General features: G+C 41.6%; 1 protein-coding gene across 10 annotated transcripts in view; it reads right to left on the bottom strand.

Annotated features, from left to right (window-relative positions):
• SWEETIE (HEAT repeat-containing protein) overlaps window positions 1-13,194 on the bottom strand; it is a 68,952-nt gene that overhangs the window by 39,961 nt on the left and 15,797 nt on the right. For 6 of the 10 annotated variants that reach the window (XR_015975324.2, XR_015975325.2, XM_039129480.3 and 3 more), the window contains 11 exons: window positions 12,511-12,643; window positions 12,321-12,427; window positions 11,158-11,268; window positions 10,850-11,056; window positions 10,636-10,722; window positions 10,305-10,395; window positions 8,702-8,770; window positions 8,478-8,600; window positions 8,312-8,380; window positions 8,078-8,182; window positions 6,855-6,943 (listed from right to left, as the gene is read on the bottom strand). Coding sequence is in view for 6 of the 10 variants with exons in the window: in XM_039129480.3 (XP_038985408.2) it covers window positions 6,855-6,943; window positions 8,078-8,182; window positions 8,312-8,380; window positions 8,478-8,600; window positions 8,702-8,770; window positions 10,305-10,395; window positions 10,636-10,722; window positions 10,850-11,056; window positions 11,158-11,268; window positions 12,321-12,427; window positions 12,511-12,643 (1,191 nt within the window). In the remaining 4 variants the exon portion in view is untranslated. The remainder of the gene's footprint in view (window positions 1-6,854; window positions 6,944-8,077; window positions 8,183-8,311; window positions 8,381-8,477; window positions 8,601-8,701; window positions 8,771-10,304; window positions 10,396-10,635; window positions 10,723-10,849; window positions 11,057-11,157; window positions 11,269-12,320; window positions 12,428-12,510; window positions 12,644-13,194) is intronic. The other 4 variants (XR_015975327.2, XR_015975326.2, XM_008803802.5 and 1 more) reach the window with 1 other exon arrangement.

The raw sequence follows: 13,194 nt of genomic DNA, 5'->3' as shown, positions 1-13,194 counted from the left end.
AGGCCCCAGGTCGGCCTAGGGTGTCTTCTTTGTTGGCCATCTCTAGACTATGGTCCCAGAGGAATTACGAGTGGGCTCGGCTTAAGGAGGCCCCAAGCATCCTCAGGATGTCTCCTTTGTTGGGGCCCAAGCATCTCCATGGTATCCCAAGTCGAATATATTCGCCATAATCGTCCGATCTAAAAGACAATAAGAATTTTTATTGGAAATTAGCTTGGAGTACAATAAGCCTTACTAATTATAGATGCAAAGGTTGACGAAGTTCCAAGTTCGTGAGATCAGAGTGTCGTCGAGGTGCTCCAACTTGTATGACCCTAGTCGCACTGCTTCAACCACCTAGTACAGGCCTTCTCAGCTCAGGCTTAGTTCCCAAGTTCCTCTGACAGTGATGCTTCGATCTTCCTCAAAACAAAATCGCCAGGTCAAAAGAGCTTGCCCTTGACCATAGTGTTGTAGTATTGAGCCACTTTCCTTTGGTACGTCGCAAGGCAGACTTGAACTCGCTCCCTAGTTTCTTCCAACAGGTTAGGATTAGTCTGGAGCCAATCTAAGTTCATTTGGTCATCGAAGCTTTCTACTCAGAGTGATGGAAGCCCGATCTCCAGTGGGATCACTGCCTCTGTTCCAAAGGCAAGGTTGAAGGGCCTCTTTCTGGTGGAAATCCGATGTGTCGTGCAGTATGCCCACAAGACACTGTAAGCTCTTCGGTCCATAACCCTTTTACTCGATCAAGCCTTGCTTTCAGCCTCTATAGGATAGTCCGATTGGTCACCTCGGCTCCCCCATTGGTCTACAGGTGTGCCACCAAGATGATCCGATGGTTGATCCCGAGCTCGGAGCAAAACTTAAATCGAGCATTGTTAAATTGACATCCGTTGTTTGTGGTGATTTGAGGGAGCCCGAACCTACAAATTATGGCCTTCCAGACAAAGTTCTGAGCTTTCGCCTCGATAATCCGGGCCACCGACTCGGCCTTTGCCCATTTGGTGAAGTAATCCACTGCCACAAAGAGGAACTTGTGCTGCCCGATTTCTAGTGGAAAGGATCTGAGGATGTCGATTCACCACTATGCAAATGGCCAAGGGGCGCTAATCAGCATCAACAGCATGGATGGTCGTCGTTAGATGCTTGTGTATCGTTGACATCAGTCACACTTCTTAACGAGTTCAGCCGCATCTTTTTGCAAAGTCAGCCAATAGTACCCCAGCCGGAAAACCTTGTAGGCCAATAGTACCCCAGCCGGAAAACCTTGGAGGCACCTAAGAAACGGCACGAAAATGACCTCCAACATAACTTGTCGTCGAGGAGGATGTCGTCGAGGAGGATGTAGTGGGAGACTTATCGCTTTATCCAGCGGGCCCTGACTCGATTTGCAAGCAATCCCCCGTCTTTCAAGAAGTCGACGAGAGGGTCTATCCAGCTTGGCTCGACAGCAACGTTCATCACGACCTCAGGCTCACTGATGCTCGCGTCTTCAAGACTTCGAGAAATGTAGCTTTGGTCAAGTCAACAAATTCTGCAGTGGCCAACTTTGATAGCAAGTCGGCCATTGCATTCTCAGTTTAGGAGATTTTTTGTATGTTGAAGCTGCGAAAGGCCAAGGTGATCTCCTTCACCTTTTGTAGATATTTGATCATCGATGGCCCTCGCGTCTCGAACTCTCCTCAAACTTGGTTGACGACCAATCATGAGTCGTTGAAGACCTTCAACTGTTGGACCTCAATTTCCTTGGAAAGCTTGAGCCCGATGATGACCGCCTCATACTCAGCCTCAATGTTTGAGGCTGAGAACTCGAACCACAGAGCGTACTCCGTGATTAATCCGTCTAGGTTGGTGAGTATAAGCCTGACCTCACTATCCCTCGGGCTTGACCCATCTACATATAGGATCCACAGCCGCTCTATGGTCTTCCTTTTGGGAAGCTCGGCAGGACCTTCATCGACGATGGAGCACTCTAGAAAATCCGCTAACACCTGCGTCTTGATAAATGGCCGAGGTCAGTACTCCCAAATCGAACTCTCCAAGAGCTACCACCCACTTTGCTAGCTGATCCGCATTTTCGGGCTTCTGCAAGTTTTGCTTGACCGGTTGCTCGATTAGGATTATGACAGAATAGGCCTGAAAATACGACCGGAGCTTCCGAGCCGAGATAATGAGGGCGTAGACCGTCTTCTCCGGCTTGAAGTATATAGTCTCAGCATCCTGCAGGATCCAGCTCATGTACTAGATCAACTTCTGGCACATTTCTTTCCGCACCAAAGACCCAACTCACAGCAGAAGGAGAAACGGTCAGATACAAGTAGAGCATTTCTCCGACCTGTGGTTTTGTGAGGGGCAACGAGCTGAGGTACTCCTTCAATTGGTCAAAAGCCTCTTGACACTCCTCGGTCCATTGAAAGTCCATATGTGCTTTAGGGCCTTGAAGAATTGGAGGCAGCGTTCTACCGACTTGGAGACAAATCTCGCCAGTGCCACTATCCGACTAGTTAGGCGTTGGACTTCTTAGACATTCCTTGGTGGCTACATATCTTGCACTGCCCGGATCTTCTCGGAATTCACCTCGATGCATTGTTGTGTCACCATGAATCTCAAAAAAAAATTCTAAGTGACCCCGAAGGCACACTTCATCGGGTTGAGCTTCATCTGGTACCTCCTTAGAGTCGCGCGAAGGTCTCCTTCAGGTCAGCTACGTGCTGCTCCGCTGTTCCGCTTTTCACGAGCATGTCATCCACATACACCTCCATGTTTCGGCCAATCTGCTCCTTGAAGATTTTATTGACAAGGCTCTAGTAAGTTGCCCCTGCATTCTTTAAGTCGAAGGGCATTACCTTGTAGCAGTAGAGACCGTTGTCAATAAGGTTGTTTCTCCTTGTCCTCAAGCGCCATTTGGATCCGGTTGAATCTGGAGAAAGCATCCATGAAGGTCAGCAGCCGGTGTCCCAATGTCACATCTACGAGCTAGCCAATCCTCGGGAGCAAGAGCTATCTTTTGGGCAGGCCTTGTTCAGGTTGTAGTTGATATAGACTCGCCACTTTCGTTAGCTTTCCTGACAGGCACAACATTGGTCAGTCAATCAAGGTAGTTTACCTCGCGAACAAAGTCGGCCTCCATGAGTTTGTCAACTTCTTGACTTATGATTTGCTGCCTCTCTAGCAAAGTTTCTCTTCTTATGTCACACCGTCGATGAGTTGGGTCTATGTTGAGACCGCGAACCATCACCTAATGGCTTATACCCGGCATGTCGGTAGCCGACCAGGCGAAGACATCGGCATTGGCCCGAAGGAAGCTGATCATCCTGGCCCGATTTTCTCCTTCTAGGCTCAAGCCGATCTGCACAATCCAGCCAGATTCGTCCTCCCTCAGGGGGACCATTAGCAGCTCTTTGGCGGGTTCTCCTTGCTGCTCCTTGAGCTTGTCCCTTATACCAAGCCTTTCAATCGATAGTCTCCACCGGCTTCTTTCCTTTGAGGGTGGCCATGTAGCATTGGAGAGCTACTACTTGGTCACCTCAGATTTCTCCTACCCCGCTTTTTGTGGAAAAGTGGATGAGCAAGTGGTACATTGACACCACAGCTCGAAAGGCATTAAGGCCAGGTCGGCCCAAAATTGCATTGTAGGCCAAGGGACCTGAACCACCATGACGTTCAGCCCCAATGTGTTACTTCGAGGGCTCGTTTGGTTCGCGGGAAGCATTTTCCTTCTTAGGAATATGATTCCTGGGAAACAAATTCCTAGGAAGAGGATGCCTAGGAAAGTACTTTTGGCATGTTTGGTTGACCATGGAAAAGTGACAAATTTCCAAGGTGCTTATGTTTGGTTGGCCATCCACTTTCCTAGGAAAGTTATATATAATTCCTATTATGCCCTTAATAAAAATTAGGTTTTTAATGCCTCTTTAATGCTTCTTTAATGCTGAAGGGACTTTTTGGAAAAAAGTAAAAATGGAGTGATTCCCGCCTCATGGGAAAGTAACTTTCCCATGTTTCTCATGGGAAAGACTTTCCCATGAAATGTGGGAATCACATTTCCATGGGAATACAACTTTTCCTTCTCTCTCCTTTGAAAACTCCAACCAAACAAGAGGCATCTCATTACTTTTCCGTTGACCACACTTTCCCCCCTTCTTTTCCCGCGAACCAAACGAGCCCCGAGTCTCTTGCCTCGCGGGAGCCGACAGATTGTTCACGCCTTCTACGAGGACAGAATCCCCCGAGAAGCCAACGAGAGGGGCATTGACTTTTTAAAGTTCAAGAGGCAGCTTCATTCTTTGGAAAGCATCGTAAAATAATATGTTGGCCGAACTTCTATTATCAACAAGTATTCTCTTTACATCATATTTTGCGATAATAAAAAATAACTACAACATCGTCATGAGTCTGGACTCCTCTTAGGTCGGCGTCGAAGAAGGTGATGACGCCTCCCATGCATTGTCTGTTCAAGGCAATCTCGACTTCCTAGGAAGCTCGGCTACCCATGGCACTTGGGACTTCGGGAGATCCGCCAGCGATGGTGTTGATGCCAGTTGTCGGACAGTCGTCGATTGGCACCGAGGGTGGCAGATCAGAGGCCGAAGCAATCGCTCCTCGGTCCTATTGAGCACGTAGATATCGGTCCAGCCACTCACGACAAATAAATACTCAATTTCGTCCTTAAGCTGGATGCACTCTTCGGTGTCATGGCCATGGTCTCGGTGGAAGCAACAGTACTTCTAGTCTCTCTTGGTCATCAGGCCCTTCATCTGATGTGGGGCGCAGGTAACCTCGGCCCTCAATCTCCATAAGGATCTGAGTCCTCGAAGCAGTGAGAGTGTACCTTTCGAAGTTCCGAAGAGGGCTCTTGGGTCGTCACGAGCGCCTTTCGCTTTATGGTAAAACTCCTTGGCTCCCTTCGCTCCCGCGCCCCCTCGACTCCTCGAATCCCTTGGCATACTTGTCTGCTTGGGCCAGCATTTCGGAGAAGTTGGCGAGGAAGCACCTCTCCAAAGAGAAGAAAGCGCAATAGCCACAAGCCGCTCTTCATCGCCGACATCGCGACAGACTAATCCAAGTCGCAGACCTCTAGCATCGCCGCATTGAAGCAGCTAACATAATCCCTGAGGGACTCTTTTCCTCAACTTGATGTTGAGCAGCGCATATCCGAACTGCGACAGCGTCTTCAGCTAGAGACGAAGTGTGGCGCGAAGACGCAAGCAAGCTACTCGAAAGAATGGATAAAGTCAGGCCGAAGCCTAGAGAACTATAACTGAGCCGCCCTGCGAAGGGTTGCAGAAAACACCTTGCAAAGCACGGCATTTGTGGCTTTGTGCAGCATCATGAAGCCTTAAAGCTCCCTAGGTGATCCAATGAATCTGAGGTGTTGCCGTACGGCTCTACTCGAAGCATCTTGAACCGAGGTGGGATCGGTTCCTTCATGATCCGCCGGAAGAAGGGGGCTTTAAGGAGAAGTTAAGGTCGTTGTTCGCCCTCGGAGCCTGTCCCCTTAGAGGCTGGATCTGCCAGCCCATCTCAATTCTCCTATCAAGGTCGGCATCCCGCTGAGGCGCGGGCTCCAAGTAGCAGGGAGGTAAGAGACTCTAAACGGAGTCCTTGCCAAAATGGAGGCTTGGAGTACACCATTTCCATCCCAGCCAAAATTGCCTTACTGAGTACGCCGACTCTGGCAGGACCAGCCCGAATCTTGGTGTTAAGAGCTGACCGGCTTCCAAACAGACCGGCTCTGATCGCACTACTGCCTGTTGTAGGCCCTAGACTGTCGTGGTCAGTGCCTGCACTTGTTGAATGAGCAGGTTGAATTGCTCATTGTCCATAGGAGTGGCAGGTTCCACCAGAGTAAGTTTCGGGCTTTGCAACGATCCTCACGAGGCCGAAGCACGGCCGGCGTTGTGAGGCAAGAGACACAGCGTGCCCTTTGTGACCTCATGCCGACGATTCCTCCCTTCACTTGATACCAATGTAGCTGGAGCAAGACCCTTCCTCTAGCGTCAATCTATTGCCGCTGGATCCGAACTGATGTCGAAGCGCACATGTCGATTGGTTCCTTGGTTGGAGACAAACTGTCCACCTCAGTCAATTGGCTCCTCGACTAGGGCTGAAGTAGCATGCCTGAGTTTATACCAAGGTTGTCGAGGTCAGTCTAGTCCAAGGTCGAAGTGTCCAATATTTTCCCTATCACATATGACAATAAGCATTAGATGGGGTTTTCCAGCAAATCATGAGCTTACCTCAAGCGAGATGTGTTTCATTGAGCTGAGCCTAATAGACCTTAGCTTGCTCCAGCTCAGCACATTTACGCCCCTATTATAAATCATCCTTAGTGTTCTAAATAATGATCAACAATGTGGATCTTTATTTTGTATGGCTATGTATCGTTCTTCACTGGTAACTCGGATGTTAATTACAGGTCTAACTAATTAGCTATTTTGTTACCGAACACAGACTTGGTAAAATCAAATACTGAATCAACAGTGGCCCAGATCAGGTTGTTGGCCCCTTTGTCACCATTATTAGCATAGATGATCTCACAAAATTGAGTTAAGGAAATAAAATGTAGCTTGTTGGGTGCATTTATTTTAAAGAAATATATGTCTCGCTAGTTTTAAGCCTTTATAAGAAGGAAGACGAACATAGTGCTGCGACGTTATATTGACCTAGAACTCATATCATAAGATATCTCCACATAGCAAATAGTTTGGGGATGAATATATGATGAATTGAAGATTAATGAAATGACATATTTCAGGAATTTGTGTCAAGAATACATGCTGTCTAATGAAGCCAGGGAAATAAATCACAAACCGTAAAACAAAACTATAAAAAAAATTTCAAAAGCCAAAAAAGGCAACTGAAGAGTTCACCTGCGATGAATGCAACCCAATGAAAGTGCAATAGATCCAATATAGTTTGGATCTGTTGCTGCAACTAGCTCTCCAAGAAGAGACCGAGTCTGATTAACAAAAGAAAACAAATATATTCAATTTAATTAGAACTGCCAGAGCAATTAAAATTTATGAATGTGCTTAATCTGACAGCCAACTCTCCTTAGCAAAACAGAATAAACTGAAAGCAAAAAATCTACACAAATTCGTATTAGAAATGAGGGAAGAAATCAAAGAATTAAATGGCAGTGAGGAAAAAATGAGAAACCTTCCCCCTATGTAAGAAGCAAATATTATGAGAGGACAAAGCAGAATTCATACCATGGACTTCCAAACAACAAAATAAAAGCTAACTGATTTATGCTGATTCTGGAATGTGGGTACTAAGCAAGCAGCTATTTTTGCCACTTCAAACTAGGAAATATTCAACATTATTATAAACATGGAGTTTCTAATTTTGGAATATTCCCTTTAGGATTCTGCGGTCAACTTTTTTGCCGAAAATATCCATCCCATAACCATAGTTATCCAAAGTTCCCCCCCAAGTAGTTATGGTTGACTTTATGGATCATTATTCTCCAAGTATTCCTATTTAGGACCACCTCTAATGTTATTCCAAGCTTTTCCACGTCTTTCCTCACAACCAAAATACCCTTCCCATATTTCTAAATACCTAAACACTTTCCATTCTGGTCAAAATGCAGAAAGAACTTGTCCAATTCAGGATAATCTCTCTCTATCTCTCTCTCCCCATCTCAATCTCATTGTATCATAACAAAATACTGTGATGTTCAGTGTTTCATATATTTCCACTTTTAATGTCTCCCGTTAGATTTTGTAGAAAAATCGAAAGACCTGCCGCAAAAGATTTGGATGTGGTTGTTTGTCATTTTGTTTAATACATTTTATTATATTTTTATACTTTTGTCTTAATTTGTTTCTTTCTTTTATAATCATGTTATGTGTTCACGCTTTTCTTTTTTTATTTAAGATAATATTTTTATGTTTTATAATAAATTTCACGTTTTTGATTATTTTTCTGGGCATGCATTGCATGTGACTGGTTGCTGGTAATTAAAAAGAAAAAAGCAAGATGAGCACGTAGAGATGTTTCAAACAAATTTAAACAATTAAGTTCTCAAAAACAAAGATATAGATATTTGAAAATGAGAGTTACACAAAAGGTAATATATGAAACAGACCATCCTTGCAGTGAATATGTCACTCCCAATGCGAGCCAATAAACCAAGACCTTCAGAAGATGCTCTTCGTTGCGTTGAACAAATTTCACCGTCTGCCAGAATTCCCTGTTGATTTACATGTATTAATAGGTAAAAAGAAACAACCAAGCTAAAGACCTTGAAGTCAGCATAAACAAATGAGTAGTGAAATGAATATATATATATATATATATATTGAAGAAAAAATATACCCACCAGAAAGATGGACTGTATAGTACTAAATATTTCAGCAGCCAATGTTTGGGGATGCGAAGCAAGCATTGCCTGAGCATAAGAATATAAAAGTTAGGAAGTGTAGAGCAAGCAACAACAAAAAGGTATGTTCTGTTGTTCAGAGTAGAGTTGCATAAGCAAAAAGAACCTTCAACCCTGCCAGTAAGCCCACGCATGCATTTGTAAAGCTGGCAACACGCCAAGACTGCTTCTTCCCAGTCTTGAGACAATGGTCAATTTTGTTGAGAAGCTTCAACTTTCCACCATTATCCTGGATGTCGGTGAAGTTTCCATCAGCCAAGCATACACTCCACCAACAAAACTTGCTAACAGCATATAAAAGGAAAAGAGTCCTAGTAATTATGCACGAACCTGACTTGCAAAAATGGTACCAAAGCACAAGAGCATCTGGTTGACCAACATTTTGCTAATGGGCTCCGGCTTCATGAGAAAATGAAGAAGGTTAAGTAAACAAATTGCAATGTACATGTCTACAGTTAAATTAATATCATAAGGTGTACTTGTGCTGAACAAGAGTAACAGCATGCCAAAGACAGAGAAGATTATCTCAAACATGTAGGGACTTCTTTTATCCTATAGAGGATAATGGTGATAATCCGCCTGGAAGGATTGAGCTCAATGACAAATTTTACTTGAGGATCAGGGTTAAATCAAGCAAGTGCAATGCGGATGATCTGACACAATTTCAACAGAATCATACAACTGAGGAATAACCTTGATGATAGATGTACAAAACTGAATGTAAAGAAGATAGAGAAATTGAGAAAGGTAGACAAATTGAGAAAAGGATTGTTATATGCTTGTTATACTGTTATAATTTTATCTAGCATTAAAAATTATTGAAAGTCATCCATGTGCCCAAAAAAAGGTCATCCAGAAATTATCCTGGACTAGAAGTTGGTATCAAAATCAGACACAGACATAATAAATATATATATATATATGTATGTAAGTATAGATAAAACATGCATAGAAAGTACAACTGAGGATTTCCTAGTTGTATTAATGCCCATCTAACACCGAAGCACCCACGGATAACTCGTAACAAATATGACAATGTTCTAAATGCAGTGCCACCTTAGACTGACATGAATTTCTGTTGCTGTAGATGTGTATTCCAAAAGATCCATCATGATAAACTGATAATTGAAAGGGAAAGTTCAGTGAATTTGCCAAGAAAGAGAAAAAGTAAAAACAGCACAGAAAAAAATATTCACCCATTACATCCAAACTGAGAAAAAATTTAAACCCCTTGGAAACAATAAAACCTCTGTTAGAGGAAATGGCCCATATTAAAATTATAAGGACTCAACATCACAATTAGAGAAGATCTTTGAGAGAAAAAAAATCACCTTAGGCAAACGCCGCAAGGAAGGCATCTTTTCTCATGTTTAGTGCAACCATCTACTTCACTTTCCTCTTTAATCTCTATCTTAAGCCTGACACACTTGTTTAACACAAACCTATGGTTTCAATTATTATATCCAAATAAAGCCTATCTAAAAATCAATCTTAGCTGTAAACCAATCAATGACTCCCCTTAGTGCTTGAATGTGTGTTGATCTGTTACATACTAATAGACTTCCCAAAACAAACTCAATAAAGACACCGTAGCGTCAACTAAAATTCATGACACCTATATATCAATCTCCACACAATGGCTAAAATCAATCTTGGCTCCCTGCTGTCATCTTTGAAAAAAAGGGAAAAGAAAGAAGAAAAAAGGCTTAACAAACCTTAGCTTGACCACTTCCACACAACTGACCACCTCCTAAACCATAGCCAATTGAAAACTAAAAGATGCCATATAAAAAATGTCATTTGAACATTTATTTTATGATATTTTGAAGAGAACTATTGCAATCTTTGTTGCTTAACCATAATAACAAACCTGCAGTTTGAATAGTTTTAAAAACACAAAGAAATAGAGGAAACTGCCATAAACATGTGTTACCTGAGGAAAGCTGCAAACTTCATCCCATACACATGGCATAAGTCCATCTTTCCCACCATTAAATGCACGAAGTTCATCTTCAAACGAATCCCTGGATATCCACAAACAGTGAGGAATAAAGAATGCATTTAAATTACCATTACACAAATTCGTCTGCAACCGATATCTAGCATAGCTCGTGACTAATATCAAGAAAATTTATATACATACCATAACTACAATAAGTTTATATAGATTTGATGTAACGAGTACTTTAATATAAAATAACAAAAGTTTTATTAAAAAAATCAGAAGGCAAATAAGATTTCATGCACCAGAATGAAAGACAAACCTTCCAGGCTTCCAGGGGCCTAAGCATGCATCCCTCTTATCTAATAATAACCTCAAACATGAGCTTTCTTCAAACCCAGAAGGATCACTTTCATTTGCAAACCACCAAAAGGGAAAGTAGAGTCAAATTCAAGATAGCTAGTGAGACATCAAGAACTGGAACTAAGAAAAAGAGGTAGAATTCTAAATTACCTTACATGAAATTTGAGACTTACAAATTAAGTAAAGATATAAGTAACCAATCACCAAGATACCTGAATGGGCCGGTGCATATATGAATAATTTGTGGATGCTCACTTTTATATGCCACAGGATCAGAAACAGAACGATATGCCATTAATGTTCTGATCGTGAAAAGGTCTAGTGCAGGTTTTATATTTGGTGACAGCTTGGCAGAAAAGGATGATATATAGGACAAAGCACTGCTCAGCATTAAATCAGAGATTCTATAAGATATAGGACAAGGTAAAAAATGAGCTAGCAATAAATTTGAAAGAACCAAATTCAATAAATATAAGCTTACACACGAAGGTAGGCCAGCACAGGCTGAAGGAGGACATTGGTAGAAGCTACTGTTGGAGATTCAAAGCTTCTTACGAAGGCAATGAGTGCCTCAGTTGCCGCGGACAACACGCTAGAAGAATATAAGATGATATCATGACAAAGGAATTGAAAGTAAACTAATATATGATTTTGCCAACCAGTTGGCATCAACAAATTAAACATAAAAGGCAAACTTTATATGAGTTTCAACTACACTTTATTATGCACTGATGAAAGAAAATGAAAAATTCATCTTGACGAGGAACCTGTGTTATTATGCATTACAGAAATTAAGATAACATTTCCCAATCATGTTTGTACATTATACAGTATTTTCACCTGAGAAGGAAGTGTCAGAATATGGCAGTATGGCACCTGTCCAATTTCCCCACATTCTCAATAATATATAGGTTAATCATTATCCTTTAATAAGATGATTTCAGACATGATGCTTATGAGTTGTGACACTGTACTGTTCATAGGGAAACCAAAAGGCCTGGGCTGACAAGCGTAATGACATGAGTTTGAGTCCTGGAGAGCTACTTTGCGCAAAAAATGACAAAGTTTAGGTTCGTCCCCAATTTGCCCCTCCCAGGATCTGGATTGCCAGGACCATAACTGGTTCGTGTGGTTTTTTTCACATTCACCAGCAAAAGCAAAACACTTGCCTGTGTTTTTTGTATTTAAAACAAATTAAATCTTGATTTTCACAGGATATGAATTTGGTAAACAGTACATTATTTACGAAATTCAATTATTCAGCTAGCTACAACATTAGGTTTCATTATTTTCAAGCATTTTCATTTTCTAAGACAACGGGATGGTAGTTGTGACAAAATATATGGAAAAGCTTGAATAATATATGAGGTAGCCTTATATAACAGCATATATAGACATGTGGATTGATAAATCCAGCCCCAAATAGCTGGGACAAGGGCTGATGGTTATGTTATGGTCAATTTAAAAACTCATAAAGATGAATATAAGGACAAAATCACAGTTAATCTAGATCATGAAAGCATGACTCAAGTTTCACTGACAAAAAATGAAAAGCAATATGCAAATAACAGAGTAAAATATATATAACAAAAATGCAAATAAACCCATATATATATATATATCCAAATGAATTCTTAGCCTCACCGCAGTTCAGATGGAAAATCTTGTATTCGCCCAATATAGGATTCAGGATTTCCCGGAAAAGGGCCAGCCCAAAGTAAGAGAATATCAAAAACCTGGTCTTCAAGCTCCTACATGTTTTATTTATTAAAAAAATGTTATAGTCAAAGAAGACACAGAGAAAGTAAAACTTCCAAAACTGATTAATGACTACCTCTTTCGGCATAGATGCTATAAGTGAAGCTAAAAGTAACCAACCAGCTTCTTTTTCCACAGTAGCAGCAAGAGGATTCCGACTATACTCAGCCAGCATTTTCTTTGAAACTTCGAAGACTGACTTGGGTAGCCTGTAGATACGATATTATCGTTGATATAGTTTAAAATTTAAACAAATATCAAGAGTTCCATTTTTAGGCTAACAAAAAAATTTCACACCATCTTCCAAAGTTTTCTTTTTTTTAATTGTAATATCAGACACAATGAAAGGACAATCTAGAAACTAAATTTTTATCATATAAGCAGTTGTGCAAGGTGAAAAGATGTTCAACAAGGAAAATATCTCAAAGCAATACATTAAATATTAAATAATCCAGATAGATTAACACTATCATATTGAGGGAACAAAGAAAAGGCTAACCAGCATGAAATACCAGCATGAAATGCCAGCAAGAAAAGGAAATCCAAAGCAGCGAAGGAAGAAAAAATGATTGTATCCTAGATTGAGAATTCAAGTACCGGAGCATACCAGCCCCACATACCAACTGATAACAGTACTGGTACACCCCTCGTTATAGGTCCAATCTGAGACATGGTATGTCACCTCATTTTAACTGTTCCAGCACCAAGAGCCATAATGACTATTGGTATGATATCATGCCGTACAACATACCAATATGCG

Source organism: Phoenix dactylifera, chromosome 2 (genome assembly GCF_051530095.1).
Source record: "Phoenix dactylifera cultivar Ajwa chromosome 2, Ajwa_hap1_PhDact_Kaust_v1.1, whole genome shotgun sequence".
Classification (NCBI taxonomy): Eukaryota; Viridiplantae; Streptophyta; class Magnoliopsida; order Arecales; family Arecaceae; genus Phoenix; species Phoenix dactylifera.
Note: the sequence above shows the minus strand (reverse complement) of the source record. Positions and strands in the feature narration are given on the sequence as shown.